We start from the raw sequence: 19912 nt of genomic DNA, 5'->3' as shown, positions 1-19912 counted from the left end.
ATGGGGTTTGGGCTTTCCGGTATGAGATCTAGAAGCTGAGTGAACCCTCTCACAAATGACCTCTTTCTTCTCCCTGCCCAAGAGGTGACTGCTAGCATCTCCTGAGAGAGGTGGGGTACCCCTCCACCCAGGCACCAGGTGGGCATGCACACACACAGTCACCGCTCCTTACTGCAACAGCTTAGCTTCCAGGGCCTGGGCCTGTTGAATTATGCCCCACCGACCTAACACCTGGGCTGGATTTTTGCTACCTGGCTATGGATGGGATTTACAGGCTTCCTGCCCACCCTCTTGTTGTCTGTTCAGTTGGAATACTGGTTGTACCTTTGTTAAAAGATAAATTGAGGCATATTAAAAATTTTAAGAGGGGCCGGCCTGGTGGCGCAGCGGTTAAGTGCACACGTTCGGCTTCGGCAGCCCGGGGTTTGCCAGTTCTGATCCCGGGTGCGGACATGGTACCGCTTGGCACGCCATGCTTTGGCCGGCATCCCACATATAAAGTAGAGGAAGATGGGCACGGATGTTAGCTCAGGGCCAGTCTTCCTTAGCAAAAAGAGGAGGATGGGCAGTAGTTAGCTCAGGGCTAATCTTCCTCTAAAAAAAAAATTTTTAAGAGTTTATTTGAGCAAAAATCAATTTGAATTTGGCAGCATCCAATCTAGCAGATAGAAGGAGCTCCGAGGAGCTGTACAAAATCAAAGATGTGTAGGCAGAAGGGAGCAGGAACAAGGAAGTTATACTAGGCAAAAAAGCTGTTTGGTTATTGCAAGGTTACTTTCTTTAGGGGATAGCTGGGGTCTATCCGTAGATTACCTAAGTAGTGCTGATCAGGCGATTCTGTTAGACTTTTTAAAGATTCCGTTTCTGGGAGAGTCAAACTATAAGTTAAGTCTTGGTTTGGTGATGTGGGGCTTAGCATAAGTGACTCCATTTTGGGTCTGTTGTCTTGTTTTTTAACACCTTCCTGAGGGATCTAGTACGTTTACAGTCCAGACCCTAGAAATATCAAAGTTCAGAGGAAAGAGCTAGTCTGTGAACTAAGCTGGATGGGCATGAGTTCCAGCTCCACTCCTTAATGAATGCTTCTGATCGTTTTTAACCAGTTTCCTAAGTTTCCGAGGATCAGCTCAGCTCTGAAAATGGGAGTGACAACATCCACTTGCAGGGTTGTTGGGAAAAATAAATGACGCTGTGAGTGTGGGCCAGGTGCCTGGATAGAACGCGTGCCCAGTTAAGTAACCTCCAATAATTAACCAATCAGTCGCTAGCGTTATTAACCATCCATCTTTGGAGTCTTGCCAAGTTACGGCTTCGTTCTGCCAGCATCCGGTTAGCGGGGAGATTTGCTGGCTGCACCCGGCGGACCACTCCCCTTGCATTATTTTCATTCCGGGAGAGAGGGTGAAATACGACGGGGGCCCTTTAAGAGCCTTGTTCCGGCGGCCCGCCACAGGATGGAGGCGGCGAGCGGAGGCTGGCCCCGGCGCTGATCGCGGAGACTGCGGCCCGGCAGCCCAGCCGCCGGGCCGGCCATGCTGCTGCGACCGCTGCTGAGCTGCGCCGCCCGGGCGCTGCGCCGGGAGGGGCCTGCCAGCCTCGCCTCGGGGCCGGGGCCGCGGGGGGCGCAGCGCTGGGCCTGGCCTCGGGGTAACGCCTCTCTCGGGTCCACCCGCTGGCTCGCCGGACCGGCCTGAACCCGAAACCCTTTCTCCGAGGCGCCGGGGCGGGGGCGGGGGGGGGGGGGGGTCTGGGGGTGGGGGGAGGGGTGGCGTTCACTGGCCGGTACCCTAGACGCGACCCAGCAGCGAGCGGGTGGGGCCGTGGGGTCCGGCTTCCCCTCCTGGTGGGAGCTGGGGAGTCCTCTTAAAGAGTAGAGAGGACCTGCCCCCACCTCCGTCCGATTCTTTCGGCTTTGGGGGAGATGGGGGTTGAGAGCTGCGGTTAACCAGCCCCCAGTGCACGCTGGTGCCTGCGAGTGGTGGGTGGGTTAAGCTCGGTGCCCTCCCTCTCCCATTGGGAGTGGAGACCCCCATGCAGAAATGGGAGCACCGTTATAGCCAAGGTCTGGCGTTCTTAGGCCTCCGGCTGTTCGGTGGCACCTCCGTGGCGTGGGTGGGCCTGGATGTCAGCCTCGGGCCTAGCGAAGAAACCTGAGTCCTGGGCTGAAACCCTTGCCCACTGCTCACTCGCACCCATGCTCTTCGAGGGGAGGCCGCTCTGCATTTTAACTTGCTGGACGCCCATCCGTGAAGATCATGGATATAAAATGTGTAGGAAATGGAAAGAGTAATACGCTAAGTGAAAAAAGCTGACCACAGTTGGGGCCCAGACGGGCCAACAGGACCCAGGCGACAGTTGCAGGCTGTCACACACAGGTAGCCAGCAGTGGTTGGGCTGACTCCATCCACCCATGGAGGGTCCCAGGTGTCCTTGGAAAACATTTTCAGGCCAGGGAGCAAGCATAGAAATTAGGTTTTGTGTTGGTTTAGCCAATTAGGACAAAGAAGAGTGAATCGTTTAAAACTGAGTTAAAAAATTGATTTCCTTTCTTTTGTAGATAAAGATAGAGAAAACGACAAAGAGAAAAAATCAGTGGTAAGTCCCTCTTTTATGTGCACTCTCCAGTGTAGGATAATATTATATGGAGAGGGAGAGATGTAGGCATATATGTATGATATATATTTCGAGGAGGGAGTGAAGGAACATGTGACATAGTAAAAACAGAAATACAAGAGAGTCTTTGGGGACAGGGAAGTCTGTCTCCACCCCTTGGCCTCAGACTCCCTCCCCAGAGGCCATGGTATATCTTATATGAGGAATATTATTCAGCCATTTAAAATTCATGTTTATGAAAAATATTTAATGACCTGGGAAGGTACTCACTACGAAAGATGGGAAAAAAGGATAAAAATATATGAATTGTGATCTAAATGAGATAATATATAAACCATCCACAGGAAAAAAAAACAGGAAAGAAACATTACAAACTGTTAATGATACAGAAGTTGTCAGTCTGGTGAAGGGGAAGTTGGAGAGTGTTAACAGTGGGTGTGTATGAGAGAGAGGGAGAGAGAATTTGGGGTGTGAGGGGTCCTCCCTTCCTTAGTTGTTTGGATGTTAAATGAACTTAACTGGGTTCCTTTTTTTTTTTTTTTTTAAAGATTTTGTTTTTTCCTTTTTCTCCCCAAAGCCCCCCCCGTACATGGTTGTATATTCTTCGTTGGGGGTCCTTCTAGTTGTGGCATGTGGGACGCTGCCTCAGCGTGGTTTGATGAGCAGTGCCATGTCCGCGCCCAGGATTCGAACTGACGAAACACTGGGCCGCCTGCAGTGGAGCACGCGAACTTAGCCACTCGGCCATGGGGCCAGCCCCTTTACTGCAGATTTCTTAGGGTCTTTAAGAAGACAATATATATTTCGGTTCTTCTGGTGGGGCCTTTGGAGCCTGAACCTGTTTTCCTCTGGAAAGCTCGGTTCTGATTAAACATCTAAATGGTAGTTATCTCTGGAAGTATCAGTGATTTTTCTTTTCTTTTCTATTTCCTACTGTGAGAATGCTTAACTTCTATTTTCAGAAAAGATTAAATGTTATTTAAAAATAAGGCTACGTGGTGCATCGCAGTGTTAGTTTTAATCATGGGAAGTTGGAACCAAGGCTAATAGCTGAGGAGAGTGGAGGTAAACTTTGGCAGAGCATTGGGCCTGGCTGGCCATGTGTGCCCACAGCATGGTGAACATCTTTTTTCATAATTTTCTGTTACTTTCCTCTGCGTCTTCACACTCACTGTGAGCTCTGCGGGTGCTGGGACTGGCTCCTGAGTACACAGTGCCTGGCACATCGGAGGCCTTCCACGAGCAGTTGAAAGACTCTCAAAGATGCGAAACGTTGTAGAAAATAATGCTTGCCCGAGATATGCTGAAATGTAATGATGTTTATCTTTTACTAGTGGATTGTGGGCGGTATTTTCTACTTTATGGTTTTCTCTCTTTTCTTCAGTGGGCACACACTCTTCTAATATTTTTAGATGTCACTTTTTAAAAATATTTAAAGACTTCCTTTGCTTGGCTCTTCTTTGTACCTCCATGGCAGGGGAATTTTGCAAGATTCTTCGTACTTTGTCTGCTCTCTTCAGAAAACCATTTGGTAATCCAGGGCCTTAGATTTACCATCTCTTCAGGATTTCTCGGTGGGAACAGGAACAAGCATTTTTGGAAGAAGGTCTCATCTGAACAACATGTTCCTTGCAGCGAACAGGAAAGAAAGAAAGTCTCTGCAGAATGATGTCTAGCTTGAGCTCTTCTTGATTTTCTAGGAAGAGGAAAAGTTGTTTCCTTTGAAGAACAGCAAGAAAAACCCAAATCCATTAGTGCCCTAATGGGATCTACCTTTTGCATAGATCCCGTTGAACCAAGATCCCTTGGTTCATTTTGCAGTTTCAAGTTCTAGAGGAGAGAGCTGGCAGGGACCCGGCATGGGAGGGTGGCCTGGCATCTGTGGAAAGCATGATTGTCCAGCTCACCTGGATACGGGTTAGGGTCAAGGCCAGAGGAAACCTCCACAGCCGCTTGACAGTTATAGTGGGGGAGGCAAGGCAAGACCGCCCACCGTGACCCCGTGTTTTATGTAGGGTGTGACTGAGGCTCCACTGGAGTCACACAAAGGGGTCTCCCAGACCAAGGTGTGAATTCCAGCTCTTTTCCCTGTCCGGCCTGGTGCCTTGGGCAAGTCCTCTAAGTGGCCCATGTTTCTCTGGGTGCGTCCAGCCTGGGTGTAAAGGTCACTGTGCAGCAGGACGGGTCCTTTTCTGACTTTGTGTGCCCCCAGGGAACGTCTAAGATGTGTTCTTAAGGAGCAGTTTGTCTTCTTATGGATGTGGAACTGCCCATTTCCTCCTGTGATCTGCTGGAGCCAAAGCCACTTGGCCTGTGTCACCAGGAGTGCCTGGCTGGAGCAGAGTCGCGTGAGAATCGCTGGCGAGCAAGTTTGAGGGCCCCAGCCGAGAGTCTGATTCAGAGGGTCTGGGTGCTTCTCTGGTGCTCTGGAGCGGGGTGCCTGTGGACCACACACTGAGAACAGTGGTGCTCAGCCTTCCTGCACACTGGAGTCGCCTGGAGAGCTGTACAGGGTACTGAGGCGGAGTCCCTCCCTCAGGGATTGTATTGTAATGGTCTGGATTGTGGCTGCCTTGTAGAGATTTTTTTAAAGCTCTCAGGTGATTCTGATTGATCCGGGCCGGAGAACCACTGCCTCGAATGCTTGCTTTCCCTACAATGAGGTACTTGTAGGAGGCTCCCTGGTCTCTGATGGCTGTCTGTGGCCCCACCTACCAGTGCCATGACGCCCCTCTCCCCAGTGCAGTTGCTGTGAGCAGAGTGTGGGTTCGAGCTGTCCTTCCTGCTTTGTTCTCTCTACAAGCCTCATTTTTCTCTTCTGTGAAAATGTTAGGACCCGCTTCTCAGGTTCTAGAGAGGTTAAGTGCGGTCATGGTCTATGTTACTCATCTTAAGGCCTGGCCTTCAACAAGGTGCTTAACCAAGTCCTTCTCTCTTGTCCTGATACCTTCTAGTCCATGCCGAGCGCGTTTTTCTGCACAAAGCAGTGAGGTTCTAGATAACGTACACATACTTCCCAACCTCGAGGCCATTAGGCCCTGGTTAAGGAGGCAGGACACTTAGACCTAAATCTAATAGTCTGAGGGGCCAAGCTAGGGAAGGGCAGAGCTAGGGTGGACGAGGGCAAGCTGGGTATGTTCTAGGAGTTGACTGTGAGGATCTGTTCTGGAGGCCGTGATCTGGTGGCCACGGGTGGTGGGCCTGGAGCCTGCCACTGATGGGGATGGTCAGTCTGTTTGTATTACTAACCACAGGACCTTAGAGGTTTCCTGTGCAGGGGTTTTTGTGTACACATCCAAGTCTTGGACTGAACCAGTTATGCCGTTCACTGGAGCCCTTGCCTGGAAATTCTTCCCTGATATTCCCCCAGGTGCTTGATTTCTGGTTCTGACACGCTTTTGTGTTTTGCCAGATCTGTGTCGAAGGCAATATTGCAAGTGGGAAGACAACATGCCTGGAGTTCTTCTCCAACACAGCAGACATTGAGGTATGTGTTCGAAGGAACCTGCAAAAGCTTGGCAGACTAATTTACAGAGGGTGTAGACCAGCTCTGTCCAATAGAAATATAATACGCGCCATAAATGTAAGCCACGTGTGTAAGGTAATGTAAAATTTCTAATAGACTCCCTAAAAACCCAAAAAGAACATTTTATTTAACATAATATATTCCAAATATTATCATGTCAACATGTAATCAGTATAAAAATCATCAATGAGCTATTTTGTGTTTGGTTTTTCATACTAAGTCTTTGAAATCTGGGATGCATTTTACACTTACAGCATATCTCAGTTTGAACTGGTCATGTTTCAGGTTGTAATAGCCACGTTAGCTCATAGTCGCTGTGTCAGACAGTGTGGGTGTGGAACAGTGCCACAGTCTGGTTAGATGAAGAGTCTGCATGTGAAAGAAGTCAGACTATTGAGCATGGCTAGAGTGTTACATCTGAGATATTAGGGGAGTATTACTATGTGTGGCCAGTTAACATAATTTCTAGTTTATTTACAATCCAATCACTAAAAGTAACCTCACAGATGTTTAAGAATTATCTCTTCACCAAGACCCTTCTTCCTTGTTCTAGATCTTAGTGGTGTCATCTTTTCTTTTTATGGCTCTATTTTGTTACTACAGATCCTACAATTTCCATACCGTTAGAGTCATTTTCTGTCCTCCTTTTCTTTCCTGTTTTTATTTCGATTAGAAATATATGTGGTTTGATAAAACTAGTAGACATTGCACAGCCCTGTCTTGCTTGTGTTCACATCCTGCCGTACAGGAAAGGGTTAACATAGCAGCCCTGAGACTGTGTCCTTAGAGAGGCTGGTTTGCAAGGTTGGCCCTTGGCTGGCGTGTGGGAACTTAGATTTGGAGAGAGTTCCCACCATTTCCTAACCGATAGGAGCGGCTCTCTGTGCCTGAACTGTGCAGACAATATGGTTTATTTTGGACACCTGCTTTCTTTCTGCCAGTCTGGAATTTCCATATGTGCCAGGCAGAGGCTGCCCACATGACTGAGCCCTGATAAAAACCCGGAACTCCCAGGCTCAGGCCAGTTTCCCTGGCAGTCAGCATTCCACTCATGTTGTCACAACCAGCTGCTGGGGGAGTTGGGTGCGTCCCGTGTGATTCCCCTGGGAGAGGCCCCTTGGAAGCTTGTGCCTGGTTCCCCGAGGCTTGGCTCCATGCGCCCTTTTCCTTTGCTGATTTTGCTTTGAATCTTCTCACTGTAATAAATCTTGGCTATGAGTACGATTCGATGCTGTGTCCTGTGAATCCTGCTAGTGAATCATCGAATCTGGGGTGAGGGGGGTGTCTTTTGACTCCCAACACACCTGCCCTGAGTGGTGTAACTCTCACTGGCACTTTAGAAGCACTTAGGTCTCACTGAAGACCCTGGACCAATGATCGACAACAATAGTAACAGCAGCGACAGTTAATATCTAATAAGGATAATACAGGCACCATGTTGAGGCTTCATTATACATTATCTAATCGATTTTATCCTTATAAGAGTCGTCCCTGTGAGGTAGGTACCGTTATTTCCTCAGCTGCAGATGAGGAAACTGAGTCTCAGTGAGGTTAAATGGCTTGGCCAGGGTCGCATGGCTCGTGTGTGGTGGAGCCAAATCCCAGCTCAGGCTGTCTGGCTCCAGGGACCATGCCCTTGTTGGGTTCTTCTACAGCATGAAAGCTTTGCTGGCTTTAGGAAGACCACTCAGCCTTCAGATCTCAGCTCCATGCTCTCTGACCTCCCCAACTAGGTGACCCTCCTGGTTTAGGTTCTTCTGGCCCCTATGTACCCCTCTTTTATACTGCCACTCAGGGTTTGAAAATACATGTTGATTTCTGTGATGATCTGATTGATGTCTGCTTCCGCCAGTAAGTTTAAAGTTCCATGAAGGCAGGGCTGGGTGGTTTTGCTCTTGCTGTATCCTTGGTGCCTGGCATGGCACCTGGCACAGTGGGTGCTCAATAAATATTTGTTGAGTGACAGTGCCACCTGTGGAGCCACAGGGCAAGGCTGCCTGTGACCCAGCTGCTGGTGGGCCTGAGTGGTGCAGCATACACTATTCAGGGAAGAGGAACAGAGTGCTGAAAACACAGAAGAAGGAGAGGGGGCTTAGGAGGGGCAGGGAATGATTCACAGAAGAAGGGGTATTTAAACTGAATTTTGAAGGATGTGTAGGAGTCTTCTATGTAATGAAAATTGATGTGAAATGAGGTGAGGTGGGCATACTGGGCAGAAGGAACAGCATGAGCAAAGGCACAGAGGTGTAAAAGGTGGGGGGAGGTTACTCTTCAACAGTCCCATGCATTGCTTTCCTTTGGTCTCTTGTGGCCTATGGCACCTGCTCATATGCACTTGAAGGTCCCCAAGTGGATCCAGGTACTCTCAAAATCTTGGCCCCAAGAACACCATTTAAGTCCTTTCCAGCACTCGCCTGTGCACTCATAAAGGCTCTTGCATAGTTTAGGGAGCATACTAAAGAAATGTGACTCTTAGCTGTCATTGTGCCCAATGCAGAGATCAGGGGAAGGGAACGAAGGCAGAGCAAGCTGCCAAGGTCTCAGGAGAGCTCCTGAGTGGGGACACTGAGCTTCCTGCCGCAGCCTGGAGCACCTGAGGTAGCTTCCCTCTTGGCTGCTCTCCCCTCCCTGCTCAGTCCGAGGTGGTGGGCAATTAGGACCAGGATGAACATGGAGGAGGGAGTGAGAGAACCCGCCTTGCCCTTGGGAAGTGCCCAAGGCAGCCAGACAGGTGGCATGTGCTATACTTTTAGAGGGGGATGGACAGAGTTGTTCTCAGGTAATTTCTGGAAGTCACGTGAGGAAACCACGTCTAGATGGAGATGTGGCCTTGCAGGGAGGGTTGCTCGACTATTTTGGCTCACTCTGGGCACCCAAATCTTGACTCCCCCCCCCCCCCCAGCCCCCAGCACTTACCCGCTTTCACACAACTCAGACCTGATCAACAGCAGCTCTCTGATGTTTCCTTTCCTTGCAGGTGTTCATGGAGCCTGTGGCCAAGTGGAGAAATGTCCGTGGCCATAATCCTCTGGCAAGTGTGTTGTTTCCTGCGTGAGCCAGCAGCTTTCCCTTAGGGGCCTGGGAACGGTGGTGCTGGTGCCCGAGCCTGCCCCGTGCCCAGGCATCTTCCTCGCTCTTAACTGGGTTGGATGGGGAGAAGGAGGGGACAAATGGGAAATAGTGGCATGTTGGTGTTCTGAGGTCAAAGATCTCTAAGGCCTGGCTGGGCGTGTGCAGGGCCCAGGGACCTCCTGTCAGCCATCCTAGACTATCCCAAGTGGTCACCCTCGCCTCCCTCCATCGCCTGCTGCTCATTCTACTCCCAACTTCTCCTAGAAGAAACCCTTCAGAATCCAGGTCTCCTCAGGCCTAGTTCCCCAGGACCTGTCTCTAAGTAACCGGGTGCCTTGGTAAACCTCTGATTTCAGTTTGCACTTGGCAGTGTTCAGGGGCTGCCTCTGGCTCCCCGTGAAGCTGCCCGCCTCCTTTCCCAAGGGTAGACCTAGCAAGCAGGGTCTATAGCCTGTGCCCTTTCCACTTCCTTCCCTGTTCAGAAGGCTCTGCTCTGGCTGCTTAAAACAGCTGGGTGGGGTCTGGGTCCTGTAAGAGGGAGCTTAAGAAAGGGATGTTGGTTCTGCCCCCCTCCCGTGATTAGTTTCATTTTTCAGGGAGGAAACTGCAGCCGAAATCAGTTTCCCAAGGTTACACGGCTGGTAAATGACAGATCTAGGTTTGAACCTGGGACTAGGGCTGTCCCCTCATTTCTAGCAACACAGTTGGCAGCTCCTTGTGTGGTTCTTTAGATTCTGAGTTCCACTAGGGGCAGAGACTGTGTCCAGTTTGGCTTTCCATTGTTTGTTAGAACATAGTGCACTGCCGAGCACTTAGTAGGTGCTTGTTCATTCATTCATTCAAGCAATGTTTATTGCCTGCCTACCACGTGCCAGACACTATTCTAGATGCTGGGGCAGTGAGCAACTCAAAGGTCCTGCCCTCCTGGCCCTAAATGTTCCAGTGTGGGGAGGCGGGAGACAATTCAATGTAAGATATGGTGGTGGTGATAGGAGCTGTGAAGAAATCTAAAGCAGGTAAAAGGATGTCATTTAAATCAGGCAGAGACTCTCAGAGTCTTTGAATAAAGAATCCCAGAGACATGAAAAGAGTTCATGTCTCTGCATGTGGGAGAAGATGGAATGCCAGTCGTTGTCTTTGGGGATAAAGAACCCTCAGAAACATAATCTCTAGGAGCCAGCGAGGTACGAGGGCCGGGTTATTAAGTGAGACAACTGGAGCTGCAGACGTCAGGGGTTAGAGGTGACGTTTCACCCGCACGGTCCCAGTCTCAGAAGTCTCCTTGGCACAGTGACAGTTTAAGAATAGAATTAGATACTTTGACATGGCTTTCCATTCTGGACAGAAGAGAAGGACTGATATGTTTGTGAAAAGTCTGGATTCATCACTTTATCTGAATCGAGTTTCTCTTGCCGAAAGGTGGTTGTTTCTGCAGCCGTCAGCCAAGAGGGAGTGTTTCTCCTGACCTCCCTGAGATCTTTCACCCGCAGTTAGGAGTCTGCAGTTTTCAACACAGAGCGCTGGGGTTTCGTTACTTCCAAGAGAAAAAAGCAAAATGGAAAAGAGCAGAATAAGATTATTAGCAAGTGGAATCCGGAGCATGAAGTATTTTGTACCTACAGGCAATAGAGAGGGACTGGTGGGGCTTCTATTTTAGATAGAATAGCTGGGGGGCATCTCCGAGAAGGTGACACTGGAGCAGAGACCTAACCAAAGTGAGGGAGGGAGCAATGCAGGTATCTGGAGGGACAGCGTTCAGACAGAAGGCGCAGCAAAATGAAGGCCCTGAGGTGGGGTCGGGCTCGGGTTGAGGCTGGACACTAAGGAGGCTCACATGGCCAGAAGCTCCCTGAGCCGGAGGAAGAATGGTAGGAGATAGAGACGATGGCAGTGATTCTCTAGGGCCCTGTGGGCCTTGGTAAGGGCTTTGGCTTTCATTCTGAATGCACTGGGAAGCCACTGGAAGTTTCTGAGCAGGGGAGTGACAAGAACTGATTTAGGCTGGACAGGCTCACTTTGGCTGCTGAATAGAGAAAAGACTGCAGGGCCCTCAATGAACATTTACTGAGTGACTGAATGAGTGTTCCCTGGGGACTTTATATAGGCTCCTTACAGCTGTTACTGGGCCGTCCTGTAATTGTTCCAGTGTCTGTCTCTGTCCACTCTGTTCTGAGGTCCCTGTGACCATGTTGGGTTCATCTCTGGCCCCAGCTCAGCCCCATATAGGTTTTATGGATGGCTATCAGTGACCAAAGAGACCAGTGTCCTACAGATGGAGCACTTTTAGGTAAATTGCTGTATTCTCCCTTCTGCAGGGTCTCATGTACCGTGACGCCTGTCGATGGGGCCTCACACTGCAGACGTACGTGCAGCTCACCATGCTGAACCAGCACACTCGTCCTCAGGTACGTTTCAGATGCTTGGTTTCAACTTTCTTAAAATTTTCTTCAAACAAGGGGTATATGATTGCCAAGAGGGGAAACCTCACAAGGAGGCCTCGCTGAGCCTTGCGTGCTGCTCAGCTTTCTCTGTCTCTGGGGCGACAGTGTCTTCCTGCAGCTCTCTGCAGACCAGCCAGCAGTGCCCCGCCCACCCACCTCAGCCAGCCAAGGAGTTGCTGTAGTGGCATATGAGCCCCAGTTTTCGTGACCCGATCACTTCTGGGATCAATGCCATTTAACTCAGTTCTTCTCAAAGTGTGGTCCCTGGAGCAGGAGCAGCAGCAGCACCTGGGAACCTGTTAGAAATGCACATTTTGTGGTCCCATCCCAGACCTGCTGAATCAGAAATTCTGGAGATGAGGCCCAGCAATCTGTGTTTCCTCAAGCTCTCCAGGTCATTTTAATACATGCTTTGCTCACATGTTTGAGAACCACTGATCTAACCTTCACAAGGCCTGGTTCTTGGTTCAAATTCTTGAGAGAAAGAATCTGATTGGCTCACGTTGGGTCAGGTGTCCATCCCTGGGCCAATCAGGTGTTGGGGCAGATCCTGGGGCATAAACATGGCTGCTTAGGCCTCTTCCATCAGGGACATTGTCGTTAGGGGCAGCCTCTTAGGAGAAGGGCTGGCTAGGGAATCCTGCTTGGCACCCGTGGTTCAGAACGGCAGGTACTACCTAAGAGACTGGCTTCGGAGAATCTCCATGGAGACGGGTGATCCCCATAGCCAGTTACGTTGATGTGGGCTGGTCTGACCCTGGGTTGGGCCCCTGCAGCTACAGCTATGGTTCTACAAATCTGCGTCTTAATGGAAAGATAGGAGCAGGACCATATGAATTTCTGTCTCTCCAAATATCTGTCTAAAAGATGCAGATCAGAACATCTGAGGCTGGCCTTTTTCTGCTTTATTCACCCTCCCTTTCCCACATGGGCACTCAACTGCAAACCTAAATTGTATGTGATATGTCTGAATATATGGGGCATATGTGTGTTCCTCTGTTTAAGGAAACCTGTCACGAGGGAGGCAGAGAGACATGGACAGACTGGGAAAGAGGAGCTGAAGGAGGGACGGGTGAATGGGGAGCTAGCAAAGGTGGGCAACGGAGAGGCATATGTAAGGAGAGGATGGAAAAATGGAAAGGAAGCCAGGGGGACAGACAGACAGAGAGTCAGGAATTCCTGGGTTATGGCTTTGAGTCTGCCTCTGATTTTCTGATCCAGGCCCCGTGGGTTCTGTGGGCCAGGCTGAGTGACAGCAGTGTTTGCCCAGTTGGCGTCAGGAGTAAGGGCCCTCCTGCTTCCCAGAGGGACACTGACAAAGGCAAAGGTCATCTGTGGAGAGCGTGAGCTCCCTGGCAGAGAGGGACAACACCAGGGTCACCCTCCTCCCTCCTGGGCACAGTCCTTCCCGGTTTCCAAAGGGCTGCAGTGATCCCCAACCAGCCCTGTGAGGAGGTGGCGAAGTTGGCAGGTCTGGCATCTCTGTGGGGTTCCACAAAGCCAGACCCTCAGGCACCAATGGCAGAGTCCCCAGAATGTCACCTGCACCCCAGCCCTCTTGGAGCTCTACCTCAGGCATTCCAATCCCTCCACTTAAGCACATGCACCCTATTTAGGTCCATAATAGCCACACTTTGCACTTGACAACACTTTGCAGGACGGCACTCAGCAGTTTTTCTAGCACTTCCCCAAACCCACAATGCAGTTGAGCCTTACCTCCCCTGTGAAAGAGGCTGCTGCTGACAAGCCCTCAGCCCCTGTGTTGCTGCACTGGCCGCTGAGCTTCAGGGTGTGGGGAGGGTCCAGGGCCCAGGCAGGGCCACTGCCGAGCCTAATGTGGGACATACTGTTCTCCTCTGGTGACTGTCTCACTCTGTTCTTGTATTCAGCGCAGACCATGGGCAGGGGGAGCAACAGGCATTCTTCGAGGCTTCCTGACCTCCTCCTCTTTGCCTGTGTTAGTGAATCACTTCTTGTTTTCTTTTAGACATCACCGGTACGGTTGATGGAGCGGTCGATTCACAGCGCAAGATACATTTTTGTGGAAAACCTGTATAGAAGGTATCGTAGTTTGCACAACTGATAATTTTTTATTAAACCACTAATTTTCAGAAGTGAAATTGGAACTTGTTTATTCAGTTGATGTATCTCCATATGTATGGATTCCATGTCTGTGGAGTACCTACTGTGTTGTATCTGTTATCTCTTGTCACAGTAATGCTATGTAACAAACAACCACAAAACCTCAGAGGCAGACAGCTCTCTGCACTGATCACTCAGTCATCTAGGCTGGTCGGCCAGGGGGCTCTGCTGACCTTGGCTGGGCACAGTGATATGTCTGGGGGTCGGCTGGTCTAGGATGGCCCCGGCAAGGGTGACTGGGGTGACTCATCTCTCTTCTTGCCCTCATCCTCCTCCTGGGACCAGCAAGCTAGCCTGGGCATTCACTGCTCGTGGTGATGGCAGAGGGCAAAAGCACCAGAGGAAATGCATAAACACTTTTTCAGGGCCCTGCTTCACATGTGCTAATGTCCAATTGGCCAAAGCAGGTCACACAGGCAGACCCGAGTCTGAGAGGTGGGAGGGCCCTTGTGGGTGACCTGGCAAAATGGGAGGATACAGGGCGCAGGGAAGGATGAAGATTTGGAGCAGCTAGAGCCATCAGTCCAGCACAGTGTGCGTCATGTTTGTTATGGTTTGACTCAAAACTGTGTCCTGCCCTCATGGGAGCAAACTCTGCCGTATGGACATAGCTGGGGGGCACTTCTGGTGGCCCACAGTGCTGAGGCCTCAGAGGCGAGGGGCCCTCCATTCCTGTGCTCAGCTGACTGCTGATTTTTAGGGGTCTTGGGGAAATGGGCTGCAGGCTGTGGTCTGACGCTTCAGCTCCTTTCATGCCCCTCGCTCCTGGGAAGCTGTGTGCCTGGTCCCCCTCTCCTTGCCAACCCCCCACATTGCCGCTTCCTGCTTTGAGCTTTGGGGCGCTGCTCTTACTCCCTAGTGGAGCTGGTCCTGATCTCTGCCCTCTCCTCTCTCTGCGTTGGCTCCCTGTTCCTTCTCATCTGCAGCTGTTGTCCTGAATGTCCCTCTCCTGACCCTCCCCAGCCGCCCTGTCTAGATCAGTCAAGACCTTTGTTACCCTGATTACTTGTTTTTGCTCGTTTCCTTCCTTGGATTTAAGACAACTTCAATTAGGTTGAACCATGTGATACTGTTGATATTTGACCAGTTTGACTTATAAAAATGGCAGTTTCGTGTGGTTCAACTTAGTATATGTTTATTTGTCTGTCTTTTGCGTGTCCCCCCAAGTGGACCATAAGCTCCTTGCGGACAGGGACCACGTCTGGTTTACTTGCCTGGCTCAGACCCAGCACAGAGCCAGCCCCTGGTTGATATTGTTGACTGTTGTTGGCTGGTGGGACCTGTGGGTCTTCTTTGGTCTTCAGCCCGATTTGTGCCCCAGGCTGCGGCCCCAGCTGTTTTACAGCCTGTCCTTTGAGGGGGGCCACTAAAAAGGCTTCTCCTTTGGGTCTTGAGCTGTCATGGATTCATGTCGTCGGGCCTGTGTGGCTCTAAAACGACTGGATGGGCTCTGCCCCTGTCCACTTCGAGCGTTAAGCTGGTGATGTGGGGTCAGGCACAGCAGCCAGGGCAAGTCCTGACTGTAGCTTTGTCCTCTGACCTCAGAATTTTCTTGTGGATTCTGCCCTCCCAGCAGGCAGTGTTCCTGATGCTCGAACCCCATCCTCCCCCAGTTGCCTGGGTTTCCAGCGAGGCGGAGGTGTCCTCTGCTAGTTTTATTTAATCCTTCGCTCTTCTTTGCTCCCTGCTCATTAGTGCCTCTGCCAGAGGGAGGACAGGCCCAAGAGAGAAGAGAAGAGAACAAGGGAGCCCCTTTGGTGTTTATTTACTGCTCTGATGAAAGTGTGGCCTGCGGAGTGGACCCTGGGCAGTAGGGGAGGGTCCCTGTGACCTTCGCTTAGCTGCTTCTCTGTTTTCTAATCGCAGTCAGCTTGGTCGGTTTTCTGTGGCAGCCAGCGGCTCTTTTTGAGGCGGGTAACCTGGGGTGGAATGACCAGAGGTCAGAGGGAGAGAGTAGGGTGGGAGTCAGGTCACCTGGGGCCCATCCTGGCTCTGCAGTTTGCAGTCTTTGTGAGCACGACCGAGTTCCTAAACTTCTCTGAGCCTTTTCATCTCTAATTCCTGTTGTCCATTCCTGGAGAGCCTTGGGAACAGTTGCCTGGTTTAGGATTTGTGACCCTTATGCAAATCCTCGTTCACCTTGGTCTTCATGGACTTTGCCAGTTGCTGCCCACCCCCCCACCCCAGCCAGCTGCAGGCTGCCCAGCGCCTCCCTACGAGACATTCGTCATTGCTTGTTGTCTCAGGCAGCAGCTTTAGCTGATGTCCGAGGGCTTTGGCTACCTACACCCCGAGTCCTTCATTCCAGCGCTTCTGAGGGGCGGTTCTGTATTTCCTAACCTCTGTGGCTGTGGTCTAGGGTGTTGGTCCAGAGAACATGGGCCTTGCCCTGGGCTATTTTGTGTGTGGTGCAGGAAAAGGCTGTAGCTTTTAATTTTTTTGAGGTCTTTTCCTGCCGTGGTAACTTCATGTTTGTGCCTCCCCCTGGCCCTCCCACAGTGCCTGGTATCTGTGTTAGGATTTCTATGGTACAGTGAACCATGAAAGAAATTTACAGTCTCCTCATTTCTGTTCTTGGGATCTAGTTGTTTTAAGTTCATACAGCCTCCAGAGCGCGGGGAGAGCCCCAAAGACCCTGTTGGAGCCTCGAGAGGATGGCAGGTATCAGGTGATGAAGCCCAAAGGCTGTTGGTTGGCACATGGCCTGGGCACTCCAGAGGCTGCTGGGAGCACTGTGGCACCCTGCAGGGCCAGGCCGTCCCCCACTTGGGTTTCAGGGAGATGGGAGAAGGCGGTGCTCCTCACACCCTTTCACTGAAGTCCCCCAAAGGCAGAGGAAAGCACACTCAGGCGGCTGCTTCCCCAGCTGCCCTCCCAGCCTGTGAGCCCGAAGCAGCCCACTAATAAACTGGAGATTTCTTTGAAGTGTCTTCTTTTATCTTGGACATTCATTTGGATTTTGCATTCTATTCCGTAATGGGTTCTTCTGTCTGTATCTGTGGCGAGCACCATGCTTAGTGTGTAGCTTGGAGTTCCCTCTCTCTCAGCCACATGCCCCAGAGTCCCCAGGATCAGGAGGCAGAGAACCAAGGGAGGGGCACTGAGAAGTCCCTTCCCAGTGCAGGTGACTGTCCTGTGAACTGGCCCAGGTCATCTCTGTTCCGGAAGTCAGGGCGTTTGCACAGGTGGCTGAGGAGCAGGTCGGGGCCGTGGACAGGAGCTGCATTTATGGCCCAGTTCTTCACACTCCCCTGCTTTGAACTGTCAAGGCAGCTTTGAGGTAGGTCCTGTGGACCCTGTTGGGCAGATGAGGAACTGAGAAGGGGTTAGTAGTCCCCTGCTCCTTCCTGATTGGGCGGGAAACTGATGGGTGAGCTGCCTTGTGCTCTGCTGTGTGGGGCGGAGGTAACGAGCCGGTGGCGAGAGACATCTAGATTTCTCTCATTCAGGCCAGAGGCTTCAGGCCTGTTGGAGCCCCCAGGTGCTGGCTCAGGGGAGTCAGGCCTCTGCCTCTTCCCCCAGGCCTTACGGTCGGCTTCTCCCACAGGTCACTGCGTATCTTGTTAACATGCAGATGCTGCTTCACTGACTCCAGGATGGGGCCCGGGAGCCTGCATTTCCAACAGGCCCCCCCTCCTTCCTGCTGGCGGGGGATCACTCTTGGAAGGGCAGGCCTCAGAAGAAGCCCACAGCCAGGTGGCCCGCAAGGAGCCCTCTGTCCCAACATCTGGCCCTTTCCCCCTGGAGTTTTGTCCCCATGGCTTCCTTGCGGCCTCACCTGGGCCTTTGGGGTCATGAGAGCAAGAGCCCAGCCCTGTGTGTTGTCTTTGGGGCCAGGCGGCCCACCCTGGTGATCTTCACGGGCAGGCTTTCCTTTTTCCTGCACCGCCTGTGGTTTCTTCGTTTCACGTTTGTTGCTTCAGGTTCTGGTTGTTGGAGTTTTGTTGTTGTCTTTGTTTTGAGGGTCTTGGGTTTATTCCTACCTAGGTCAGGAGTGGGGCAGTGTAAAAAGTGTTTTTGGCTGGAGCTAAAGAAGTGACGGGTGGGAGGAAGAATAGAATGTGGCCTGTCTTTGTGTCACCCTCGTGACAGCTCCAGCTTCTCTCGAGGCAGTGGGTCATCCACAGTGAAGGGTTATTGAGAAAGTAGATGTTTTGAGAGGTTTGTGCTCCCCAAAAATACAGGTTACCATTATTTTGAGCCTAAACCAAAAGAAACCTAGAACTGAGTTTGGCTGGGTCCTTTGCCCGTACCTAGAATAGGATGTTTTGGTTTCCACCTGTGGGGACTTCAGCTGGGTAGTAGAAACCACAGACGGCACATGTGAGGTGTTAGCTGCTGCCTGGGAGCTCGTGTGTGGACAGCTCTGTCATCAGGCAGGGGACGAGTTGCTGCTGCCCCTTCAGTGTTTGGGTTGGTCCTTTCATCTTTCTCTGAAGCCCTTGCAACCTGGGTCTCGAATCTGGGGTCCCAGGTGGAAAGGACTGCTACAGACATGGCGCTGCTTCTGCAGCTGCAGGCTCGGGGGCCCAGAAAAGCCCACAGACTGGAGCTCTGCATCCCCAAAGCAAAATTTCTCAAAAGGCGTTCTTGCCTATGGGGCCTAGAACAAGTGAGGAGTTCCCCCTGGGAGAGACTGCCTCTTCCGGCCCCCGCCCCAGTGAGTGTGGGGGGTTTGAGATTGCTGAAGAGGAAGATTCTGGTTACACAGTCTCCTTAAAGAAAAGAACATTTGAGGTGTGGGCACTTGGCTGATGTAGAAAGCTGAAGGTGGTGAGCAAAACTCACACAGCTAACGTGGCCTCGCAGGCAATTGTGTGGCCTGAATCCCGTGGGCTGAATAATTGAACCACGAAGGTTTTGCAAGATCATGTGGTTGGCGTTTTCTGAGAACAGAAGTGAGGAAACTGGGTGGGGCCCGGCTGGGGAGGTGACATGCTGACTCACCTGGGGCTGGTGGTCGGGGACACTGATTAAGACCCTGCATTTGGGACAATAGGCAGGTCCTCCTACCTCCCTGACTGGCCCTGGGGCTTGGACTCCTCCCTCGCTCTGGTCCAGACCGGGGATTCATGGCCTGGGTCGTGGGCCTGAGAGCTGTGGCTTTGCTTGAGCTGAGACCAAAGAGACACTGGACGTGATCCAGCACAGTCCCCTCAGTTGACAAGCCAGGGAGGGTGAGTGATGCAACGGACAGTATATGGGTCTGGGGGCCACGGAGAGCCAGGCTTGACTCCCTGCTCAGACCGAGTCGAACTTAGTGTCTCTGGGCGTCAGTTTTCCTCATCTATAAATTGGGACCAAAATCGACCTCACAAGGTCTTGTGAAAAGAAAAGAAAAGAATGTATACGAGGTGGCTGGCATTTGCGTGTGAGATTTCTGTGCTGGCCTGTGATGTGCAAGCTGGGGGCTCTCTGGGCCTCAGGGGCAAGTGGCAGCATACTGTGCCAAACAAAACAGTCAGCAGGATTCATGTGGACCCAAGCCCTCAATTTTGCCACCCTGGGATAAGGGGGAGGCCCTGTGACCCTCTCAGTCCACTGTCGGTGAGACATGAGGCTGGGTTTTCTGTATAGAGGTGCCACCGTCTGTGTGTTCCGTGGAAATAAAAGCAGTGGCTTGTCAGTGGTGCTGGGAGCCTCATTCGCAAGCCAGACCCTGGAGGAACTGGGAGGAGTTCCTGGGCGGAAAACCACAGATGCGGAGCAAGCAGCACCTGCTGCCTGACATCCCTGAGAATCGTGGACACCTGGCTTCTGTATCCTCACTCAGCTCAGCCAGTGGCCAGTTGTCCCGGATTCCCCTGCACCTTCCAGCACATCACTGCCGTAGTCTTGGAAGGGGTTTTCTGCGGGTCTGCCTACCGACCCTGCCCTCGGGGAGGCCGCCCCAGAGCACTGTCCCCATGGAGGCCCTCTTCAGAGGAGCATCGGAAAGGGAGGTCTTGCCTCCTCTGTCTGCTCTCAGCCCCGGGTGGGGGAAGCCAGCATGGGCTGGGAGGAGGTGATGGGAGGCCCCTGAGCCACCCAGGAGGTGTCCTGAGACCACCTGGAGACAATTTCCAGGGGAGCAGTGGCTCTCAGGCCCCAGAGACCCCCGCAGGTGTGAGCCCCCTCT

At 51.7% G+C, this 19912-nt stretch overlaps 1 protein-coding gene across 7 annotated transcripts in view; it reads left to right on the top strand.

The window, feature by feature from the left end:
* The first annotated feature begins 1305 nt into the window (after window positions 1-1305).
* TK2 (thymidine kinase 2) overlaps window positions 1306-19912 on the top strand; it is a 26717-nt gene continuing 8110 nt past the window's right edge. For 2 of the 7 annotated variants that reach the window (XM_070500758.1, XM_044761001.2), the window contains exons 1-6: window positions 1312-1647; window positions 2558-2595; window positions 6026-6100; window positions 9117-9170; window positions 11527-11616; window positions 13640-13713. In XM_070500758.1, coding sequence (XP_070356859.1) covers window positions 1533-1647; window positions 2558-2595; window positions 6026-6100; window positions 9117-9170; window positions 11527-11616; window positions 13640-13713 — 446 coding nt within the window. In that variant the 5' untranslated portion in view covers window positions 1312-1532. Of the gene's footprint in view, window positions 1648-2557; window positions 2596-6025; window positions 6101-9116; window positions 9171-11526; window positions 11617-13639; window positions 13714-19912 lie in introns of all 7 variants that reach the window. The other 5 variants (XR_011499121.1, XM_070500760.1, XM_044760999.2 and 2 more) reach the window with 4 other exon arrangements.

This window comes from Equus asinus, chromosome 28 (genome assembly GCF_041296235.1).
Source record: "Equus asinus isolate D_3611 breed Donkey chromosome 28, EquAss-T2T_v2, whole genome shotgun sequence".
In the NCBI taxonomy this organism is placed as follows: Eukaryota; Metazoa; Chordata; class Mammalia; order Perissodactyla; family Equidae; genus Equus; species Equus asinus.
This window is presented reverse-complemented; position numbering and strand designations above follow the sequence as displayed.